The 25,146-nt window shown below is 36.0% G+C and overlaps 1 protein-coding gene across 6 annotated transcripts in view; it reads right to left on the reverse strand.

The window, feature by feature from the left end:
* Positions 1-2,130: 2,130 nt before the first annotated feature.
* LOC109084089 (LARGE xylosyl- and glucuronyltransferase 2-like) overlaps positions 2,131-25,146 on the reverse strand; it is a 105,611-nt gene continuing 82,595 nt past the window's right edge. For 4 of the 6 annotated variants that reach the window (XM_042774863.1, XM_042774861.1, XM_042774862.1 and 1 more), the window contains 14 exons: positions 15,860-16,052; positions 13,090-13,379; positions 12,574-12,656; positions 12,033-12,156; positions 9,806-9,977; positions 9,625-9,729; positions 9,077-9,189; positions 8,782-8,907; positions 8,365-8,520; positions 6,375-6,529; positions 4,666-4,944; positions 4,431-4,577; positions 3,290-3,485; positions 2,131-3,202 (listed from right to left, as the gene is read on the reverse strand). In XM_042774863.1, the coding sequence (XP_042630797.1) occupies positions 3,005-3,202; positions 3,290-3,485; positions 4,431-4,577; positions 4,666-4,944; positions 6,375-6,529; positions 8,365-8,520; positions 8,782-8,907; positions 9,077-9,189; positions 9,625-9,729; positions 9,806-9,977; positions 12,033-12,156; positions 12,574-12,656; positions 13,090-13,379; positions 15,860-15,959 (2,244 nt within the window). In that variant the 5' untranslated portion in view covers positions 15,960-16,052 and the 3' untranslated portion in view covers positions 2,131-3,004. The remainder of the gene's footprint in view (positions 3,203-3,289; positions 3,486-4,430; positions 4,578-4,665; positions 4,945-6,374; positions 6,530-8,364; positions 8,521-8,781; positions 8,908-9,076; positions 9,190-9,624; positions 9,730-9,805; positions 9,978-12,032; positions 12,157-12,573; positions 12,657-13,089; positions 13,380-15,859; positions 16,053-25,146) is intronic. The other 2 variants (XM_042774860.1, XM_042774866.1) reach the window with 1 other exon arrangement.

The raw sequence follows: 25,146 nt of genomic DNA on the forward strand, positions 1-25,146 counted from the left end.
AATCAATTAAAAAATAGATTTGGGATTGTTGGAATCAGCAAGAAACAGTATTTTACTTCCCACCATCTTGTATCTAATGAATTATTCAAGCATGAGTATGTTTCCTGATGTGAGTCCATTTTCTAGTTTGTTGCTGGGACATCCTGAGCTGCAGCGCTCACACTGTGAGCAGTTTCCTTGCACAACCTTTCCTGTAATGTGCTGCTGGGTAGAGTGAATGAATGCTGAAAAAGCAGCTTGAAACTCTTTGACTGTGTGCAATGGTATCTGATTCATGATGTCATAAAGGGCCACTTCAGGCAATTACACATGCATTAGCCCACGCAGTGCAGCAAAGAGCCGTCCGCTCGCTCTCAGGGCTCTGCTTACCAGAGCCTCTCTCCTGCAATTGCCGGAAATTAACTTTGTTTTAACAGGCGTCAAATCCATCTGGAAAACAATTGATCAACTTCACCCTCTTGCCACTAACAGCTGGATTGGCTGAAGTCATTTGCAGTCAACATTAACAGCAAGTCTACTGTAATATACTGTACGTAGAGCTCGGGTCTTAAATTACAGTCCATAGGCCATATTCTGCACCTGAAGTTGATTGTTTTTTTTTAAGTATGTTTTTAATGCACGGAAACTTCTCCAGCCAATTTATTTATCCTGCACTTAAGTGCATGTTACTTGATATTAAATGAAAATGTATTATAGTATAGCTTTATAATTAATCCAGATATCTAGACTTTAGAGTGCTTTTTTGACTTACGTATGATTTAAGTCCAACTTTATATGTAGTTATTTACATTGTCTTGAAAAATGGTTAAAGTGCCATCAGAATATGAGTCCAAAACAGCTGATAAAAAACAACTCCAGCTCATCAGTTAACGTCTTGTGAAGCGTGTTCATAATAAACAAATCCATCAAAAGACGTTTTTAACTACAAACTGTTGAAAAATACAAGTCCTCATCCTTATTATTATTTTCTCCGGGGAAAAAGTTGTCTCGTCTGAATCAGGAGAGAAATATATGCATATTAAGCACCATTTACAGCAGAAAACAGTTTAAAATAGTTCTAAACTAATGTGTCAGTAGAGTTTGATGTGAAAGCATAACAGGAGGAGTTTTTCACTAGAGGAAGCGTTATTATGGATTATGGTAACTGATATTTTGCCCTGAAGTGTGGTTTAAAATCTAAACACCTTAATGATGAACTTGTTTCTTACGAAAACACAGCTTTTTGTTTAAAAGTGTGTAAAGTGATATTTGCTTTTAATTGTGTATTTTTGTGATGTTTTGTTGTGTTGTTTGGTTTTTATTTTTTAATGAGCTGATTCACTGCAGAGGATCCATTGGTGAGCAAATGAAGTAATGCTAAATTTCAATCAGCTCTGCCGTGTATTAGACCTCTTAACTACGAGTCACCAGTGAATCCTACAACAAACTCAAAGATAGGACATTAAGTGAGATGCACAAAGCAACGTGTGACTCACCTTCTCTTGTCAAATAAAAAGCACAAGAACTTTGACAAACTATAGAAACAGGGAGAATTTATTAAAGCACTTTGTCCCCTACATAGAAAAATATGATTGATTTAAGTCAACAATAATAAATAGAGTACCTGTATTCTTGCAGGCCCCGCTGATGCGTACAGTAGTACAATCAATATCCAGTTTTCGCAACACAGCAAAGGCACGGGTATTTACCGTAAATCTGCAGTCTGATGGAGTGGAAGGGCATGGGTGGCATATGAGGGGTCAACTCAATATGACCTGGAGGAGCGTTTCTTTATAAAGACCCGACACATTGGGAATTACAATGTGACAGCAGCGACTGGTACAATGGATCATACAACCTTTCACATATATATATATATATTTTACAAATACATCTTTGTGTGAGTGATGTTGAATTGGACATTGGATTCTTATTTCAGGGCTGACCAGAAAGTGACATTTTACACGATAAATATTGTTTTCAACAATATTGTTTTATATCTGACAACAACATATTCAGTCTGTGAGAAACTTCTGCAATGGATGCCTCCTTTTTTTAATGGTCCCTTGAGTGGATCTCAATGCAAATGTACATTTAAATTTGTCATTTTTTTTTGTAACAGTATGTAGTGCAAATCTTTAAAAGTGAAAATTTTAGTTCAGGGCAGGAAAGCATCCTGGTATATGTTATGTTTAAGCACGTTATAATATGCGCCATTTGTTATGTGACAATTATAAATGCAGCAGTTAAACACACTGATCATTTCTCACCTAAACCTCCATTTGGGACTCCCGAAACTGCACAAATTCTCCCTCACACCCCTATCAAGCATTCAACCTTCTTTTGCTACAAGCAAATCAGTGTTTCTAAATTAAACAATAATGTGATTTTCGATTTTATATTGTAAAACATACATAGGCTGTAAATCGTTCATTAAAAACAAAGAAAAATATTTTTAAATTTTTAAATATCAGTGAAATTATAAGGCTTAAAAGTCCCTCATCTTGATGGCCTCCCCACACTTCAGTCCAGCAGAAGAGTCTTTGGAAAGCTCATTAATTTCTCATCCTTTTGATACTCCGTCGAATGGTTTCAGCCAGGTTCAAAGCTGTGTAGTGCCATGGACCACTAGCTGTAGATCATAAGTGAAGAAAAAGCCCTGATTGTCAAAAAAAGGTCTTTATCATGACCGTTCGTTTTAGGCTATAAAGCAAGTAGGTCATCACAAACATCTACCAATGTCTTTTAAGCAGTTCAAGCATGTTTGGTCGAGTTTTTGCCACCAGTCTGATGGGTGTGTTGCTGATGTCAGTGGTTTTCACAGTTCTCTGCTGTATGACTTTAAAAAAAAAAAAAAAAAAAAAAGAATTAAAGCTCTGATTTCATAGTCTTCAGCAGAGACGTGGGCTTGAGCTTCGTTCCTCTAGACACTGTAACATGTAGCAGAGCAGCATGTTGGCTGTTGAGCCTCAAATGACAAGACCGAGCCATTCTCCTGTGTGCTAAAGTACATTTGAAACAGTGTTCAGATGTTCCTCTGTGCTGTGAGGTACTTGAGAGCAGCAGAACCGTACTTTCGAGAAAGGTCTTGGTGGAACTCGTCCTTCAGAGTCGTCAAGCAGTAGCGGTAACTTGGACTGGAACGAAACTTTGAGATGTCAAAGCTGGGCGCGTGGGGCATGTGGATCATGAAGGCATTTGGTAACACAATAAGATCGTACTCCTTTGAAACAAGGAAATGTGACAGGTTAGGAACACTGGGCGTTTGAACTGGTTGTAGAAACAGGCCAAACGTCTTTTAAAAGCTTACCTGAGCATCAAGCTCTATGATATGGGATACTTTGTTCCAGCCAAAGCCAACAAATCTCTGGTCATACTCAGGACAGTCTCGTCGCACCACAACATACGGCTCAAAATCTGCCTCCCACTCCACCTTGTATGGCGTTGTGGCTGTTCTCCATTTGGCATAATTGGTTGGCGCGTGACCCTTTGTCCAGACGTGATACCTGCAATTCAGGAGAGCATTAAATGAATATACTCAAACTTTTTGAGTGGACTTTTAATAATGGGCCAAAGACATAATGCTCATGTTTTGATTGAATATATTAATCATTCACAAATATGTCAAACATCATCTTTAAACATAATTTTATAGAAAACAGATTCCAATATATATATATATATATACATATATATCATTCACAAATATGTCAAACATCATCTTTAAACATAATTTTATAGTTTAAAGATTATTATATATATATAAGATTTGAATTTGTTTTTTTATGTTTGATATTTGTAACTTTAATTGCAAGTAAACAAGAGCTTAATTAAAAAAATTTGTTTTATTTATTTATTTTAATTTTACATTTTTATGATTTAATTAAGTAAGCTTTTTATCAACTCAGGAAACCTTGCTCTATAATGAGCATGCTTTTTTATTTCTGAATTAAAAATTATTTATATTTTTGGAGCAAAAACTAGAAAAAAGACAAGGTGATGCAGCTGTCTTGATATCATAATGAAGAAAAAAAACATTATTAAAAAAATAATAAAATAAAATGTATTATTATTTTTTCTTTCTTTATTAATTTTTTAAACTGTTACACTGCTTATTGATTATTTATGTTTGATTATATTTATCTTTTTTAAATGTTTAAGGTGTACACACATATGTTCAATGTGTATAAAAAATAAATAAATAAATGTTATGAGTTTCCTTTAGTTTAAATGGAAAAATAATTTCATTGAAACATTTCTTGAAAATACACATTTTTCAAAACCACATGAAACTGACTTGAATACAAAGAGTGCAAAAATGTGAATATGAATTTTTCCAAGAATTTCCCTTTTCTTTATTGGGGACACTCTTATTTGTCTTTAACCCTAATATCAATTCTAAACACACTGGAGATTGATTATAAAATGATTGTTTTGAATGTATACAGTACCTGAAGGTGTAGAGAGTCCCCATGTCCAGCATAGACAGCAGTTCGGCCTTGGATTTGGGGAAGGAGAGGCGATATCTCAGCGTCTCAAAGGCGGGCACAACCAGAGCCTTCTTGGTATTGGCCATGTCCAGTTGGACTATACTTTTTCTAAGTAAAAAAAAAAAAAACACAGAGATATATTACAGAAATGGAACCGTTACATTAACAGATAACTCCTAACAAATTCACAGCTTACCTGAGGTAATCGTAGAGGCCGTACACAGGCAGAAAATCCACATCAGTCAGAAAAACGTAGGGTGTGTTGACATTGCGGAGGGCCACATTGCGTACCAGATTGACAGGGTAGAACTGACCCTCCTTATAAACGATATGATAGCCTACATTCTTGCGGTTCTTGAGGACTTCAGATGCCTGAGCGTAACGCAGGAACTGCTGGGCCTCGGCATCAGACATGTACAGGGCCAAACTAATGGGGCCCTCCCAGTGTTTACAGATGGCCTCCAGCATCTGCAGTCTGGACAAATACAAAGTGTCTCTGGTGAAATTCTGGTCAGTAACGGAAGTAAGGCAGGATTATGGGCTCTTTTTGATACATTTTTTAAACCTGCAGGGCAAGCTTTCAGTAGCTTGTATGGTATGTTCTGATCTTCACTATGTCAGACGCTTCTAGTTGATACTTGTTTCAAACACAAACAAAGCTGCTATCCTGCATAACAATCACCTTTCTGTAAATGCCAAGACTACTTCATGATAAAATAGAGGCTTCAGTGATATATATAAAAAAAATTGTAAATAGATCAGTGGAAAGACACTAAACGGAAGATAATACACTATTATTTCCTTGCTAAAAAGATTACTATTTTCCTACTCTTATTAATCTTACAGAAAAAATAAATAAATAAAGTAAGGCCTTCGGTCAAATGCAAGAGAATGAAATAAATGACATGCCAGTTAATTAACTGAATTAATCACAAAAAGCAAAATGTGCTATAATTAATTATTATTTACACAATTTATTTCACAACAATCCCTTGCCAAGCATTCTGTTTAATTTCATGTTAAATCAGCAACCCTAAAATAAAGTACATTTGAAAATAACACGAGGGTTGTTTTAAAGCAGTATTTTAGTATTGTTTATATAATATTATAGTTTTTATTTATATTTAAATATAATAAAAGTAAAAAAATTATGTATGAAGATTTTAAGAATTTATTCATAATTAAAATTTTATTTAAATGTTTCTTATTTTATAGTATTTTTCTTATGTGCTTTTCTGTATTTAGTATTTGTATTAGTATTTGTTAAATATCGCTATTCAGTTTAATTTATGTTTTATTTCAGTTTTGTTTTTAAAATTTTGATATACTAAGTTTTTATTAATATTTTAAATATATTATTAATAATATATTTCTTTTTTATTTATCTGCTTTTTTATTAGTTTTTGTTTAAATATTATTATTAAGGTTTATTTTTTATTGATAGAATTAATAAATTTTATTTTATTTTATTTTATTTTATTTTATAAATTTGATATTTGTATTATTTTTAATGGTTTTTAAGTGGTTATTTTTATTGTTTTTCATGTTTTAATTATTTTATTTTATTTTATTTTATTTCCAGTTAGTCATTTTAGTGCTTCCACATAAACTAAAAAATGAGGAAAAAATAAGAAATGTTGCATTGGCTACTCACTTCAATAAAAATTAAAATATTTTTTATTTTATTTTTTTTTATTTAAGGTTTTGGTTTTAAATAGTAAAATATAATATTTTTATTTTTATCTTTATGCTTGTGGTAATCTTCTCATGTCAATAGTGTCGCAGAGGTTCATTAGTGCATCATCCATATTTGACAGTTTTGTAATTAAATTGCCTTGGCATGAGTGTGAGCATGAGTGGCCCAAACGTGACTGCAGATTCATTTGGGCAGTCTGTCTTCCTCACCTGTCCATGGAGAGCTGTGCGACCAGCGTGACGTCTGTGCCATCGTGTGGTACTTCATACTGCAGGAAGTAAGATATCCTGTGCACCTGATGTCGCTCCCTCCGAAAATCATAACACTGGTCATCCTCATCTAACTCCTCTAGTGCATGCTGAAGCTGGAAACAATGAATAATATGTTTTATTAGCTAGGCTGATCAATCTGGCATTGGCCTCCGAAAATCATAACACTGGTCGTCCTCATCTAACAAATCAAAAATTATTTTAATGTTCACCCTTATGAGATTCCACAATACCTCCGTTCATCTTCGAACCAGTATAAGAATATTTTAGATTTAGATCCGAGAGCTTTCTGTCCCTCCATTGAGAATGTATGCGACGGTATACTGTCCACGTCCAAAAGGTGAATAAAAACATCTTTGTGGTAATCGAAAATCTTTTGGTCCAAAAAATGTATCAAAAAACTACGACTTTTTTCAGCAGATTGACTTCTCGTCCCGGGTCCTGTTAGAGCGCGTTCACAGTCGCGAACGATCACTCGATTAACCGGATCTTCTTGAACCGTCACCCAAATCGAACTGATCGGTTGAAACGGTTCGCGTCAACAATAAGCATAATCCACAGTAAGCTGGTTAACTTTTTAACATGGCTGACACTCCCTCTGAGTTCAAATAAACCAATATCCCGAAGTGTGAGCTACAAACACTAATGACCGAGCCACTGACTGAACTAATGGCCAGATAACGAAACAAAAAAAACATTGACTCGTTCTCGAGTCAGATTCATAGTGATGGGAAGTTCTGTCTTCTCTCACCGGGAATTCTGTTCTTTCGCGACAGTTTTTTTGACGTTTCAATAAACCTGTTGCCGAAAACGGTTTCACCAGTTCGTTTGCGCTCGACGCGTGTATGGCCCCCTGATCAAGCCTTCGGTTTACCCGCGCTCATAACATTAGCACAGTGTTCAGATATTCAATCATCAAAAGAACCAGTTCGGTTCGGTCTGAATCACGCATGCGCAGTATCATCAGCTTCCTCGGTTCTCGAATCGGACGCGCGACAGAAACGGGTCTCGTGAACTCAGTCATGTTGGCGTTCGTTTTATCTGCTCGGTTTCAAGTCAGTGTACTGTTTGAGTAAATTAATATTACTCCCGGATATTGGTTTATTTTGAACTCAGAGGGAAGTGTCAGAGCTTAAGTCCAGCTTAAAGTCATTTGTGGATTAATGCTTATTGTTCGAACCAGTTCAAACGAATTCAGTTCGATTTGGTGAACTGGTTCAAAGACTGGTTACATCGAGTGATGCGTTCAGCGAACCGGATGTGCTGTGAACGCGCTCATAACTCCGGGAGAGAAGTCAATAGCTGAATAAATCGTATAGTTTTTGATATTTTTGGACCAAAATGTATTTTCGATGCTCAAAAAATTCTAACGGACCCTCTGATGTCACATGGACTACTTTGAAGATGTTCCTTTCTTGACGTGGGACAGTATACCGTACATACATTCTCAATGGAGGGACAGGCTCGGACTAAATCTAAAATTCTTATACTGTGTTCCGAAGATTGGAGGTCTCACGGGTTGGAACGACATGAGGGTGAGTCATTAATGACATATTTTGATTTTTGGGTGAACCTATCCCTTTACCTGTTTTATTAGCTAGGCTGATCAATCTGGCATTGGTTTAGTTCCCCTGAAACTTAACCTTTTTTTGTGTCTCTGAATTAGTTTATATGGCAGTCTCATTAGTCTTAGTAATTATAAATTACTTATTAGAAATGTATTATTTATTTTTAATATCAGGCAGAAACAGGCTTCCGTAGCCCAGGACTGTCAGATATACAGTCCGTTTACAAGATGTATATGTGTTTGATTGTGTATTTTAAGTATTTAGGCATTATTTAAGTCAACAAATAGTGACATTATATGCATGCTACTCCAAAAATAAGATATTCGTATACTACTGCATAATCTACTACTAAACTAACTCACCTCTGTGCTCTCAGAGCTGGCCTGACTGGGACAGCCGAAGAGTTCCCTTCGCAGAAGATTCCCATCGTACTCCAGGAACGTCAAGTAAAGATTACGGAAAAACTCCACGTGCTTGTTTTTTACCCTCAGCTTTTTAGGAGAGTTCCAGTGAATGACCTGCAGGAGGAAATAATAAAATTGAGCAATGAACAACTTCAAAGACATCATTTCCAAGCTAAAATGGAAATTTGACAGGAAATTAATGTGACGGTTGGGTGAACATTTGCATTAGAGACAATTTGTAAAACAAACAGTGAATTTGGCAAAGCCTGAACCAATTAAAGAGCCTCTTTGAACAAATCGTTAGTCTTAATTCCTCTGGGCCAATTTAGTCGTTTATACCCAGTATACCTAGAAATTTTCCAAATATATTGTTACCTTTAGATCTGACACCTCGGTGTAGCACTGTTCAGAGCGAGTGTGATCCGATAACTGAACGTTCCAGAAGCACGGAAGCTGATGCACCAGAACTGGGTTCTGTTTTATGAATGCATTGAATATGTCCTGTGAACATTAAACAATAATATGACATATTTATTGCATTATACAACATTATTCAGCCATGGTTAGCTCAGACTTCCTCATTATTTAGACTACTACAATCTCCTAAGATCTATGAAATAAATTCTTCTTCTAAAGTGTTTTTCATGTATTGTTCATGAAGGATATGGACCTGGTCTGCCAGGGATGTTGAAAGCATGCTCATTAGCTCTCGCTCCGCTGTCAGTCTCCACATCTGTTCCCAGCCGATCCGCCGCAGTCTCTCAAGGTAGAGTAAAATCACACCTGCAGCCCCCAAAAAAAGAATAACCTGTTGTCAAACGGAGCCCAGGGCAAACTATTCTCTTTTTCATACTGAAATGAAATTCTCAGTGTGACATAAACAGTGTGCTCCATTCAGAATTGATCATGCATGAGCTCTTTCCTGTGAAGGCTGCACAGGCTCATATTAGTTCAAAAGACATTCAATGTACCAAAATTTGAAATCTTTATATTTGATTTGAAACACTAAAAATTCTTATTTATTCCATACTTTTGACACAACATATGTATGTGTATTCAGTGTGTGTTCAGTTATCAAAACGGTATGCTTCCCCTCCTTTCTTTTCTTATTAGAATCATATATCGCCAAAAATGCCCACCAATAACCATTTACAAATGCTGTTTGGAACACAGTGTTGGTTGATAAGCATTGTTGAAATAGAAGCTGCAAGCCCTCACCTGTGTTAAAGCCCCTCCCGAGGGCTGGCCAGGGTTTATGATTTTTCCACAGATTACCAAGGTACCAATCGCTCTGATTCTCTACCAGACCAATCACCTGTTTCTCTGCAATCACAACGTCTGTGTTAAATTTCACTCTCCAGTTGCTTTATATGACTCCTGAAGGAAAGCGAGCGATTACCTGTGAACTTCCGGAAGATGGCCCACAGTTCAGCGATGTCAGTGGCGAAGGTGATGTCTGTATCAAGGACGATGACCTTGGAAAGGTTGGATGGCAGAGCTTTGGTGAGTGTGAGCTTCATCAGGCCATAAATTCCTGAATAGTGTTTGTTTGGTATCCATGACACCTCCGACTATGAGAATGAGAGAAAGAAAACAGAGAAATCTGTGAGAAACTAGCAAAAGAGCAGTGACTTTTTCAGCCTTGTTTCTAGAAGTATTTTTCTCATTCATTTTCTACCCAGAGAATTCTTTCTTTTTTTTTTCTACCTAGAGAACTTTTTCTTTATTCTTTAATATAAACTTAAATAAAAATCATCCAGCTCTATAAATTACAGCATTATAATCTTAGAAAAGTATTTGATATTTTAACACTGGAAAATCAACTTGGCAAAAGAGAATCAAATCAGCATCAATGATTATATATTTATATATACACTTTTAAACAGCATTTACATTTGTGTAATTCTGACTAAAAATGTATTGCATTTTAAACTTATAATCAATTAGAGAGAGAGAGAGAGAGAGAGAGAGAGAGAAAGAGAGAGATTACAGAGAGAGATTTTTACGTGTAAAACACACTTTTAATTCATTTCAAATTGAAAAATTCAAATTCCAAAAATTAAATGTCAAATTTCAAATTAAACATTTTATTTATTTATTTATTTATTTTTAATTCGGAATATTTAATTTCAGGTCAAAGTGCAAATATGTTAAAAAGAAACGAATGAAAAAAGAAAGAAAGAATGGAATTTTTTATGTCTGGAAACCTGCTGTTGTGCTCTCTGCTCAACAGCTGAGAAAAAAATGTATCTATATATTTTTTATTAAGTATTACAGTATTTTACCACACACAACTGTATTGACATTCTCAAGTAATGAATGTAAGAGAAAATCAGGCAGTTTTAAATTACTAAACACTAAGCATTACACAATCACAATATTATTGTACTGAGACCCAGATATTGATATAATAATAATAATAATAATAATAATAATAATAATAATAATAATAATAATAATAATAATGTACACAGAATGAAAACATGTATTCCTGGGCATAGCGACTATTATAACTAATTATATACTATACCTGACCAGAATCTAGTTTTCAGATTGTTTTTACAACCCTGTATGTGTTCACTATCACCTACCAGAGATGCTCATTGTGCTCTTCATGTTTGCTTCTGAACTGTATTCAGCAGTACTAGCATCATCTGCACCCATGGAAATAACCCTATACAGTTCTTATTGTATGCTTCATCTTTTCAGCATACATCCTTAATGACCTGAGCTCAGCATTAATAATAATCTGCCGAAGAGGGGTTGATTGAAAAAGAGTGGATTTCCTGCAGCTTAGCTTTCATATACGCAGGAGAGCAAAGAGGTCTCTATTCACAGCAGAGACATGGGATGTAAAATTCACATGATTAGAGATGGCTCCAAGCCAAACAGCTGACAATCAGAAGTGAACTAAGTGCGGGAGGGGGACGGGAGCACAAAACAGGACAAGAAATAATGTATTTGTGTTATTGTGCATGTGAGAGCGTGCTTGCATTCATGTAAGTGTCCTTGAGTGTGCAGTGTAATGTAAACTAGAATGAGCCCTCCTAGAATATGTGTGCATGTGTGTGCGTAGAGGAGGCATGCTCTTTGATTGTCACTTCACTCTACCGTGCCCTGCATAAAAAAAATCACAACAGACAGTGAATAATTCAACGCCACAGCAAAGGCTGCACTCACATGCCAAGTTGTAAAAAAAAGAGATGCACTGTAACTTTAAATATATGAACAGAAATGAATAATTCTGTGTTTTCTCACACACTCTGGAGCGTGCAAGAGTTCTCCGAGAGTGAAAGCTCTTGAGCTCGCTGGAGTGTAAACAAGCTCAGTGTTTCCACTATCACAGACAAGCCATACTGTCCCAAGGGGACCTTTGCCCCTTCATTGCAATCCATAAGCGCATGTGACACGTCTTTCATCCCAGTTGTTTGTGCCTGAATAACTTCAGAGAGGATTGTGATCGGCATCATTCTTCAGACTTGTCATTGCCGCCTGCATCATTTCAAAACTATCACTCCTTATGACCTCCCATTAAACCTCTGTAATGGTGCTCTGTGACATGGTCATTATCTCTGGGTCAAAGGGCAAGTGTAGAGTCATGGGAGAATGGTGAGGCAGGTGCTTACTTTGAGTTCATCGGCATCATAGAAGCTGACTTGTACGGACGGGACCATCCACGACTGGAACAGAGTGCTGAGGATCTGATTGGCCACTGTATCTGTGATGAAATGAAAGTGTAGTGGGTTTCTCCTGAAAAGAGAGATGTGGACATTTTGACATGTTAGGTTTTATATGAATGCATCAAGCAAATTCACTATTTTTTGATGACTATTAAATATTTAAAATTATTTAATTTACCATTTGGAATGTTTTAAATGTACAATTTTGAATTTGAATTTTGGAATATGAAATCTGGTATTTGAAATTTCAAATTTGGAATTTCAAATTCCAAATTCCAAAAATTAAATGTCAAATTTTGAATTTCATTTTTTTTTTTTTTTTTTTTATTTTGAAAAAACTAATTTTTAATTGTGGAAATCCCAATATTTATACTTATACACTTTGCGTACATAAGATTGCATGCACAATGCAGCTCTGTATATTGGTGTCAGTATACTATTGTATTGCTATTTATTTACTATTAATTTTCCTGTCTTTGGTTCTTACCTGTGGAACAGAATGGATTTCACCAGAGTGACCACATCCCGACTGGCATTATGACCCGCACACACACACGCCACGTGAATCAACTGTGTGTAGAGAGAAAGGCCAGTGTTTTAGATTGGACTGAATAACTTTAGCTTTGTTGAAGTATACTTAAATTGTATTGTGTAGACTTTAAACATCATCTAACATGCAGCAGTCATCCAGAAAAGAATCGTACACATATGCCACAAAATTACAAAAAATCAAACTACAGTGGCATCTGCCAACATGGTGATGCCAGTACTTTCCACAGAACTAACTTTCATTTTCAGAGCCATTATTAAGTTTTAACCAACTATATTAGCCCATATTATTTTATTATTTCAACCTATCAAATTCGTCATTGTGAAATGTTTTGCTTGAAAAGTGTTTGTGAAACCCATCTTCCAAAGTGTGATTTAAATACTTTTTGGGTACACTGTTTGTTCCTCTAGAGATTTGTTCTCACATCTGACAGGACCTAATATGTCATCTAACCTCACACTTCTCGGCGGTGGGCGAGCGAGAACACTCGCTGTGATTGGCCCGTTCCTCGGCTGTGTTCTCCACATCTTCTGGACCGGTGTCTGCTGATGCCGCCCACTGCTGGTTGCCATAGTTTCCCTCGACAGGCTGGGCAGCCAGGCCCTGCGATTGGCTCAGCTGGAGGCGGATCTGCCGGTTCTCTTCCTCCACTTCTCGAACCCGTGATGCCAGGACGTCCCGTTCCAGCAGCCGTGCTTCTGTAGATTCCACCAAGCATGCGGAGAGGAGCAGGGAACGCCCGTCTGATACGGCACAACAGATTTAATTAATTTCGAGTGATCTTGACAGATTACACCCCAGAGATGGATGGATGAGAGGTAAGCAAATAGGAAGCCTGAGGTGAATTTGCAGAGAGACAATATACGTAAATGTCATTTGGATTCAAGACAGACTCCAAGAGTATCTCAATCTACACATTGCTCTCTACTGGAATGATTATAGTAGCAGAAAATTGGGTGTGATCAGGGAGAACAAAGTAACAGGCATTGAATTTATCGGAACGATTTGATGGATTTTCTTGCATTGCGCTCATGTATAAGCGAGTGCAAATCACTCATCCCTGTTAACCAGAGTTGGGAACCATCTTACAGAGCGTAACCATGTCGTTTCTCATCCATTATCCATTAGCATTCACATTCATCTCAGGCAGTTGGGTACAGGGCCCCTGGAAGTATGTGATATGTAATCTGCATCTTTGCTTATGAGCCAACAATTCTGCCACAAGGTTGTTTTGAGCCAATCACCTGAGCCGTAAATGCCATGTGATTAATGAATCTAGAGCAACAGGAAAATGACCTGCCATGACTGGCTGACGACAGCACAAGAACACACACAGTTGCTACACTTGCATCTATGCTGAGCTGTGAAGTCAAAGGCAGCAGATGGAGAAAAGTCCATTTCATGCTTTTATGAGCCCTCCAAAAATGTTATAATCTATAATTATGAGGTTATTCTACAAAACCACATTTTTTTTAAAGGGCAGAAAGTGAACTCTGCTAAGACAAATAAGACCTTTTTTTTTTAATGCCAACCCTATATATATATATATATATATATATATATATATATATATATTTATTTATTTATTTATTTAATTATATATATATATATATATATATATATGTATATATTTTTTACAGACCCGCCTACTGTCCAATTGTGATTCATGTATTACAAGAAATTCTGTTATTATTTTTTTGTTAGTTACTGATTTTAATGTAGTTTTTTTTTACTCTATAAATTTGTTAATTTAATTACTTTTTACTCATCCTGCGGCCCAATTGGAAATTTTCTGAGGCCCCCAGGTGGGCCCCAGACCTCTAGTTAAGAAATACTGATGTGGTATCAAGACTTGAGCAAGACTAGCAATGTCCAACTGAACTGTAAAAGATCTAATGTTTTTACCTTAGTATAATCCTATTAAGCCTTACTTTTTATAAAATGGATAGTTCCGGTCCTGAATTCTCATTGGTCAGTATCATCCAGGTGGATGCTGCACACTGGTGGTGGTTGAGGAGATACCCCCTTCTATGTAAAGCGCTTTGAGTGCCCAGAAAAGCGCTATATAAATGTAAGGAATTATTATTATTATTATTATTATTATTATTATTATTATTATTATTATATAATTTTGCATTCATTCTAAAATCCTCAATATAGTTCAATCTGGTTCAGCAGATTATATCTTATACCACAAGTTTTCCAAAACTGGGATCATTATTAATAATTAATTAAATCAATAATTAATTAATAATGGTTTAATTCATAAAAATATAACATTAGGATAAATGAAACATTTTACAATAACAACAACCAAAATAAAACATTTACTAAAAAAAGATTAAATATGTGATTTGTCTGCATGTCATGTGACCATAAAACAATATTAGAGAATATGAGGTAAATATGAGGTAAAATTACTGAAATACTAACTTAAATCGAAGAGAAGAATGCCAATTTTGAATGAATTGGTTTAAGAAATAAACCATGAATATGTGGGTCCTTAATATATTTTATTATTAAGGCTTTATAAAAGCAACCACTTTTACACAGGCCATGCTGCATTGTAAAGTCACAGCTGAAGGGGCTGCAAGCACTCATCCCTTACTGCTTAAATATTAAATTAACTTAATATGGCACAATTCAGCACAATGTATTAACACTTCAAGGCATTCTTCAAAAGAATATTGCTTTAAAAAGCACCTCTCCAATGCACCCGTTTCAAACAATGGCCCACAAAATGCTTTTGAAGTGCAGAAACATATCTCCAACATTTTTTCTAAAGGAAACAACAAGTCTTCTCTTAAACACTTTCAGTCTTATAAATGATCGTGCTCTGATAATCTTCCTTTCTGTGTGTGCATTTCTCATGATAGGGATGGATATGTTCACACGCCAGATAGAGAGTGAGAGAATGAGCTTTTTATAATGATTAGTTTTGTCAGATCTAGCTGCAGATCAGTTGTGTTATCAGCACTCCACAGCGTTATTGTAAGACTCTTGAGGATGACAGACCCATCAGATGAGGCTTTAAGCACACAGATCGAGATAAGTCTATGACTGACAGTCTCAACACCCAAGTCACCCCAGCTTAAAAGGAAAACTCTTTGTCGGTCCATCCTTTACATCAGAACACAGAAAAATAGGCCACTGTAGTCTGACTCACAGAGATTGTTTCTTTCCAGAAATGTAAAGATCTGACGATAAGTGTCTTTATACTTACTTTCCAAGTTCCCCACGAGCAGGTAAAGCCAGGTGAACAGGATGACGAAACTCAGAGACACCACCAGCAACTTCAGCTTCCCTCGGCAGAGGCAGAGCATCCTGGGATTGTGGAGGACTGGGCGGGGGAGGGAGGGGATGGAGCGATCAGGTTGGACTTGCTCTAACGCTGGTCTCCTGCAGCATCCTCTCTACTGGAGGAGAGACAAAGGAAGAGGTCATTTGTTAGAAATGCACAGGCCTATTGAGAATCTATAAAGGGCCATTCAACTGGTACAGCTGTCATTCACAGAGCTCTGTGCTTCCACTGTTCCGTGCAGGGTTGTTTGTTCATTTTATTTTGGGGATCTCATGCATAAAATGTCGCCACTACCTGACAGATATCAATGTCATGGGTGTCATGCGTATGTATGGGACAGCGCTAGACTCTGTAAATAAAAAAGGAAGAAAATTAAGAAACAACAAGCCTGTCAGTCATTTATGATTGATATTAGGAAACTGGTGTTGACAGGGACAAATCCAAGGGGGTTTACAGGTAACATAAAATAATATTTTAAAGTTTCACCCAACTGTGACTAAATTTACTGTGCTTAATACTAAAATATACTAGGAATAATTACGTTTTTTTTATATAGATTATTTTTTTTGAAAGAAGTCTCTTATGTTCACCATTTATTTGTTTTAAAATACAATAATATAGTGAGACATTATTACAATTTAAAGTAACTGTCTTCTACTTTAATATATTTTAAAATGCAATTTATTTCTAGTGATAACAAAGCTGAATTTTCAGCATCATTACTCCATTCTTTAGTGTCACATGATCCTTCAGAAATCATTCAAATATGCTGATTTGCTCCTAATTTATTAATAATAGTTATTATTAGTAGTATTATTATTATTAGTGTTAAAAACAGTTTTTGTTTCTTAATATATTTTTTCAAGATTCTTTGATGAATAGAAAGCTCATTGAACAGCAATAAAAAATATATTAAGCTTTTTATTATATTTTTTTTTATTATTAGTGATGTATTTGAAGATCATTAATAATTATATTTGTTTGAATTAAACATTGTAAATAAGCATATTAGAATGAATAAATAGATATTTTAAAAAATAATAAGAAAAATGCTAATTTATTTATTTATTATTACTAGTAGTGTACGTTTTGTATGTTTTGTATGGTATGTATGTGGTATAGGTGTTATTTATTTATTTATTATAATTAGAATTGCAAATCCTGTAAATTAAATAGGAATAAGAATAACAAATCCTGTAAATTTATCTCAAAATACAGTAGGTATGGATCTACACGTGAAACAGGTGGGTGAAAACTGAAACGTGTTACATTGCATTCTACATAATAAATAAATAAATAATAATAATATTTTTTCAGGTAACTTAGATTATGTATTTTGTGGCAACATCAAATTAATATTTGATTCAAAAATATAATTTAATGTAACTACTGTATATCCATCTTAACAAATTTAGTCTACATCAAAGAAAGTATTTTTTATGGGTTAGATAAGTAGAAATAGATCTTTGGAATCACCAAGCTGCAGTGTGTAATTTCTTCACTACTGTCACTAAACTAACTGAAACAATATCACCAAGCTGCAGCTCTCCCCTATCAGCCCACTGGCCATCAAATTAAATATTTGTCAAATTATAATTTAAAAAAAAAAAACAAAAAAAAAAAAAAAACAACTCCCTGAACTCATGTCATTGGTTGAGTCTGTGTTGCTATGTTGGGCTTGTCAGTGTTCAGACAGAACTGATAGTTGACTTGAATAAAACTTATTCTACTTGAATAAATGTAATAAATCCAAACCATCAAAAATATATTTGGACTACTTTAATCATGTCTTGAGCTACAAATAGAAATTTGGTATACTTTAATCATTTCATTTAATGCCCTAAATCAGTACTGAAAATCTGATAATACATCACTGACAATTCACAGCTTTCATCAAAGCTTCCAAACACAAATATATAATGCATTTTAGCTGTCCTATCAAAGCTTCAGTACAGACAGATATTGCAGATATTGGTACAATAATAAATATTGATTCAGTGTTGTTTTTCCATCTTTGTGCAGCATTGTGTCTGCATTAAAAGCATTACAGGGCTCCGGCCTCACTAAACTCCTGGCTTTCAGCTGTCCAGAGTAACTCCCTGTAAGCCTCTCTGCACACCACTTTACAGCATGCATTCATGTCTGTGTTCACGCCACGTGGGCTACACGACAGCCATTGTTGTTTACACCACTCTTAATTAAAGAGTGAGCTGCGGGAGGCTCTCCATCACCCCAGCAGACGCAGATTAACAACAGAAAAAAAAGAGAAAGAGGGAGAGGGAGTGGGAGAAAGGAGACAGTAGAGAGACAAAATCATCTTTATTTTATTATGAGCTTAATTAATCATGCTTTAGTATAATAAGACATATGCCTGCAGGAAGCAAGATTGGATGCTGACAAGAAAGGAAGTGGGAGAAAGGAGACAGTAGATAAAGTATTATATATATATATATATATATATATATATACTGCATTGATTTATATGCTTATATATATATATACGCTATATTGAACAGTCAAATTAGGCTTTTTTGGAGGGGGGGGGGGGTCTTTGAGGTCTTTTCAATATTTATTTGAATTTTTGATTTTATTTTGCATGCCATGCTGTGCAAGACATGGTATTATAACAATTTAAGACACCATAAAATAATAAAATACAGTACATGTATACTGAATTTAATATATAGTGTATATAAGCTTTGTGTATACAGTATATAGACACACACAAAAGGTATTATGTATGCTTATCATAAATACAGGCTTCATTGAAAGTGTTAGCAAAAGTTTTAGCAATTGAAAATTAATCACTTTTAAACGTAGAGTCTATTCCTCTGTGAAAACAAATCAAAATATTGATGACACTGAATTTCATCCAATCAAATGCTCTCTACAATAATGTCCCGCCCTTTAATACCACTGCCTCTGACTAGCAACTTAAAGTCCTGAATTTAAAATGGTTCATAGATTTTAATTCATTTGTCAAAATACACACACACACACACGCACGCACGCACGCACGCACACACACACACAATACATGTTTTATGCTTCATAAAATGCTAGCCTTAAAACCTATGGCCAGACAAGTCAGCAATATTTCAAAATCATATTTTTTACCACAGAATTAAACAATACAAAAGCCAAAAAGAAAAGCATACAAGATTGAAACGACCTAACAGAACGAACACATTAATCAGTAAGTGCTAGCATCAATGACTGCTTTCCTGTACCGCATAAAAGCCATTTTAATGCTAGTGGTGACTGCAGTCAGTGTGTTTGTTTGTATGTGTGTGTTTTGTTTGTCTCTGAATTGTGTTAAACTGTCCTGTGTGGTTACCACTATAACTGTTTTATAAATGATGTCCTTCATCACCTGACTCTGCTGACACCAGCCTTTGTTTGTTTGTTAGTCGTCTCGTATGTGTGGCTCTCTTGAACACTCAAGGCCATCCTAAGCTCTCCACTGCTCATTACCAGATTACATCCACCCACCCAGCCACCCTCACACACACACATACACACTTGCCACGGCTGCAAAACGCTCTCTCAAACTTTAGCAATGTGAATGCTAAGTATGTGTGGCTGGTGGGAAAAAATAAAAGAAGAAAAAGTGCGGAATGATTTCAGGTTAACTACAAAAGTGAGTCTAATATTTAAGTCTACACTCCTTGAATCTGAAAGATGCTACATAAGTTGGAATAAAGCATAAACCTACTTGGTGGGTCTCTATAAACAGAGTGCAGTCCTGTAGACACACAGTCGACCCTTATTAATGGACCATGTGAAACGTAACCTCAAGCAATTAACCCACAGAAGAGGCAGCCATTTCTGGAGTGCATTCTGCAGCCTTTTCAAAACCAATCACACCACTAAAAACTTCTCTTCATTACACAGACAAAAATCACCCTGACAGGGATACAAAGAGGTTAACTGGGGGAAAAAAAATACTTTCAGTCATGCATAATGTTTAACTCAGTCACCCACAATCAACCAATATTGAATAATCAACATCAAGCCTGGTAGGTTTTTCATAAAAATGCACTCTTAAAAATAAAAAGTTTCTTCATTGGCATCAAATGCAGAATGAAGAAAAACTTTAAGAACAATGAAACATTGTCATTAAATGTTTTTTTTTATGTTTTTGAAATGTTGTGAAATTTTTTTAAATGTCTGAAATATTTTTATTTTTTTTCAAAAATATATGCAACTGACATCATCACCAAGATCACATTTGATGTACACATGACCTCAAGCTGCAACAACAATTTAATAAAAGACACCAAAGCTCAATAATTGCATGTATTAATGACAAAAATCAGAATAAACTATTTGTATAGTTAATTAGCCTAGTGGCTGTTGACGTGGCACATTAGCATGTTAATATACAACACACACCCACAGGTGGGCATTAATCATCTATTTTACAGAGCGTTGAATCCCGCTCATCCATTTACAATTACCAGCCTTATAAACTGACTTTATATTTCTTTTTATTACATCTGACATCTGTATTTCTCAATGACTAAAATTTACAAAGAAACACCGGGCCAAGAAAAGGTGATTCCAATCCGACAATGCACTGACAAAAAAACACATATAGGCTAAGCTCTGATACAAAATCCAGTTAATCCGAATTCCAAACCTTTGGCTGTTTCCCTCTTTGTGATGTCATTGGAAACATCTACCTGACCGCACACCTAATTATATTTAAATATTTTTTTCTCACTGGACTCCCTTCTCCTCCTCTCCTGTGATTTCATACTTCACAGGCATCCTGGTGGTGGAAGAGCAGCACTAAAGGTCAGCTGGTCGTAAATTCAAACAGCCAGGTTCCCACTATGTGCCCCCTTGCAGTTAGAGAACGTCTTTCAACTGCTGCCAGCACAGGAGTCATCAGAACACAGTTTAATACCCCTCTCACCCTCATTACACCCAGTTGGTTCTAAAACTGGAAATGATACATAAAGTAAATCAAAAGGATTGCACTGGACTGTACACCCTTAAAAAGGAAGTTTCCAAAAGGAAGTTTTTACAGCAATGCCATATATATATATATATATATATATATAAAACTTTTTTCTCCATTTTAAAGAACGTTTTGTGGAATGGAAGAGTTCCATGGATGTTGAAGGTTCTTCATGGAACCATTGATTTGTACCTTTATTTTTAATTGTATTATGAGTGTATTGTATATAAGTTAGATTCAACACAACAACTAGTAATGTTCATTTGACTCATCCCTCCCATGAATTGTGATGGTATTTCCAGTCCATCATGATTACTGGATAATCATTCCTTTAAACTTTAAAACTTTAAAAATAACCAGACTTATTTGCTGAAATATTTTGAGGGTCCAGAAGGGGAAAGTCTCCTCTGTTTGCATTGGCACAGGTAAGATGAAACTTGCCTTTTCCATAGCTGGCAGTCTGATCAGCGGCACATAAATCTCTCTGATTCATATCTCTCATCTACCGCTTATTAATATTCTTTGAATAGAGAGAGTAAGGAGAAACCACAGATGACACAACATAGCCTCAGGGCACGTCTATAATGCTTATGGGAGTAGAACGGCACAAATGCTTTAGAGCTGAGGTCACATTGGGTTTTAACTCTCACCTTTGTGTCTTATAATACACAACCTGCCTATTCTTGCTCAGACTGAACACTAAAATGCCACCTCAGCCAGATCTGTACTGCCCGGATGATCTTTCCAAACAGGAAATGCATGCAGTTAATGGCTACGGTTTAAGATGCTTTTTAAAAGGTCACTTTGGAGAGGATTTTTATGACACAGGGCTTTTATGGGGTGAAAGGCCTCCATCCAAATCCATTAAAAGACAGGGAAATAGTGATAGTGAAAGTAAAAAAAAAAAAAAAAAAGAAACAAAGCAAGTGAGAAGGAGAGAGCTGGTTCAAGTTGGGCTAGCTGGCAGCTTTCATAAGGATCTTTAGCTGAACAAGCAACGAGACTCAGAAGCCTGCTCTACAGGGACAGGTGCCCTAGTAAAACAGGAATTACTGAGGTTGTTTAGTGGAGGGAGGTGAAATACAATACGTAATATTCAGCCCCCACTGACTTTTATAGCCTACATACTCATCTCATCTGCAGTAGGGCAGCATACATTAAACCAGTGAGCCCCTTTTAGTCCACTCCAGTATTGATCAGGGTGAACAAACTGTCCATACGCCCTTTTATCTGAACATTACACTTATCAACCTATAGAAGTTCAATGAATGTGTAAAAGGACACATCATCAGTCCTGTAACAGCTTACATACCTCTGCATGCACATTTAGATGCTTATTTTGTAAAATGGTGTTTTGTAGTGGTTACAGATCAAGGTAGGATTGCAAGTGTGTGTATTTTTTGGTTTAAAGGGGAGAGATAGATGTATAACATTCAATGAATAATCTCCTTTAAACTTCGGTCCTCGAATCTGATTGGCCTGAGCAGCATTACAAGAGTGACTCTTTAACTGAGTTATTCAGCAGGTCACAATATTATGCCAGTAGGTGGCGACAAGTGACCATCTTTATTAATGAGTCATTTCAATCACTCACTCAAAAAAATGTGTTTAAAAACAATGATTCATTCAGGAACTAAATAAAATGACCGGCTGCATGCAAAATTGGATACGTACCTACTATACAGTAGATGAAAAACAGTATCTGAAAAGAGTAGTATGTCTGAATTCATAGTATTCATAAAACAGTTGGCAAAAATTATCTGCACAATTTTGAAGTGCACATTCAATGGACACTTTACTAAATCATGAGGCCACGGGAGAGGTTTTATGAATGGCAGTGAAGCAACACAACTGACACTGTAGGTCATATGACAATGACAAGATGACTAATGTATATCCAGATTATTTTCATAGTACACACTCACACTGTATAGAATGTAGAAAGTAATTACTTATTCAAAAGAAGTACCCATACTCATAGTATGAGATTTCAGATACAGCCATTGTCTTTATAAGGGAGTCACTCATTCATATGATTCGTTCAAAAATGAGTCAGCAGTCATTGAACCATTCAGTAAAAATGTATTATTCAAATAAAAATAGACAGAGTGACTCACTAAATCATTCAGTCAACTGAAAAAAAAAAAACACATCAGTACTGTGTTTTATAGCTTCAATTAGAATTATTCTTGTTGGCAATAGTAAGTATAGTAATTAAGAAATTGCTCAGTATTACCTTTATGTTCACTGATGTTGTATAAATGCAATACCACACTCGCAATTGAGGTTGTTCACTGTCACCATTGTGCCCTTGAGCAAAGCATTTAGAGTAACCCTGTGTTACAGTGGGATTGTTCTTGTGACAACTATATAATCTGCTACGTAATTTAGATGAATATTTCATCTATTCAGCTCTGTCTTTGTCATGTTCTATTGGTGGACAGCACAGGTGGGACCAGAGCTCCACTGCTGCTGTCAGTCGCAGTATGATAATGCCATTAATGGAATGGATTCTCTGTGGACAAGACCTAGAATTACATCGGCGTTACCCTTTTAAATGAGGGACATTGTATTCGTGAATAAAATCAGGGACAAGATCTTTTTTGTTAAATCACAATAATTTCAGCACTGTCTGCACAAACAGTGTTTCATGGGCAGTTCTAAATTTCCAGAGTCTAAAAAGGAAGCTGTTCTCGAAACATACCATCGAAAATACCTTGTTCATAGGGTTTCCCAATACATTTGTACCATATCAGTTTCTGGCCGATATAAGAATTTTTTTTTAATTTACGGGTATCAATATCAGATTTAAGATCACCTTTGATGTCATCTAACAGTCACTTAAAGTTAATCTTAGAAAACATTAATAGTATATTAATTATTAATAATAATTTAGCACTGTTAAATTGTTAATAAATCAATCAAAATGAATAAAAATATTTCATACTGTACATGATAATGTAATGCCTAAATTCACTTGTAGCATTAAAAACAAATCACTTAGTTTTAGATGGCACTTTTGCATGTTTTCATATACAGTCACTGGCCCCTTTATTAGGTACACCTTGCTAGTACCGGGTATTTTTCCTTCAGAACTGCCTTAATTCTTTGTGGCATAGATTCAACAAGGTGTTGGAAACATTCCTCAGATATTTTGGTCCATATTGACATGATAGCATCATGCAGTCGCTGCAGATTTGTCAGCTGCACATCCATGATGTGAATCTCCCGTTCCACCACATCCCAAAGCTGCTCTACTGGATTGAGATCTGGTGACTGTGGAGGCCATTTGAATAAAGTGAACTCATTGTCATGTTGAAGAAACCAATCTGAGATGATTTGAGCTTTGTGACATGGTGCATTATCCTGCTGGAAGTAGCCATCAAAGGATGGGTACACTGTAGACATAAAGGGATGGACATGGTCAGCAACAATACTCAGGTAGGCTGTGACATTTTAATGATGCTCAATTGGTACTAAGGGGCCCAAACTGTGCCAAAAAAATATCCCCCACACCATTACACCACCACCACCAGCCTGAACCGTTGAAACAAGGCAGGATGGAGCCATGCTTTCATGTTCTTTACGCCAAATTCTGACCCTACCATCTGAATGTCGCAGCAGAAATCGAGACTCATCAGACCTAAGTATATGTGAAATCCAAAAGGTTTGTAGACTGAACCGGACAGACCCAGGTTTGAAATGTCTCTTTCCATCTTTAAGACATCAGAGGAGAATGGACAGCCATTAAGAACTTCTCTCCAGTGGCTTTGCAGCAAGGGATCGTGGAATATCACTCATAAAGACTTCAGTGTGTGAGTCCATCCCCCCAGTCTGATACTCAGTGCATTAGAGGGCTAATCTTCAAAAACACTGCTCTCTCCCTCCCTGACTCAATCCCTCTCTTTCCACTAAATATCTCCTCACATGCTGCAGTTGTCCCTTTGAGGCCTGAAATCCGACTAATCTTTCTCTCTTCCGAGCCAGGAAACCAAATCAGCTTCAATCTCTTAGTGTCTTATAGTAAAAAAAAAACGCAAAGCCTCAATCATATGTCTATGTGTGTGAGCGTGAGAGAGAGATACAGATACAGACAGAGTGATAGATGATAATGAGAAAGAGAGAGCTGCCATCCGTGAGACAACCAGTACTTTAAAAAGACTTGTGCTGTGGTTGTGCATCACCAAGTCACATGGTGCAAAGCAGAGCTTCCCAAACGAATCAATCCTGTGGAGATTATTCT

The sequence above is a fragment of the Cyprinus carpio genome, chromosome A18 (genome assembly GCF_018340385.1).
Source record: "Cyprinus carpio isolate SPL01 chromosome A18, ASM1834038v1, whole genome shotgun sequence".
Classification (NCBI taxonomy): domain Eukaryota; kingdom Metazoa; phylum Chordata; class Actinopteri; order Cypriniformes; family Cyprinidae; genus Cyprinus; species Cyprinus carpio.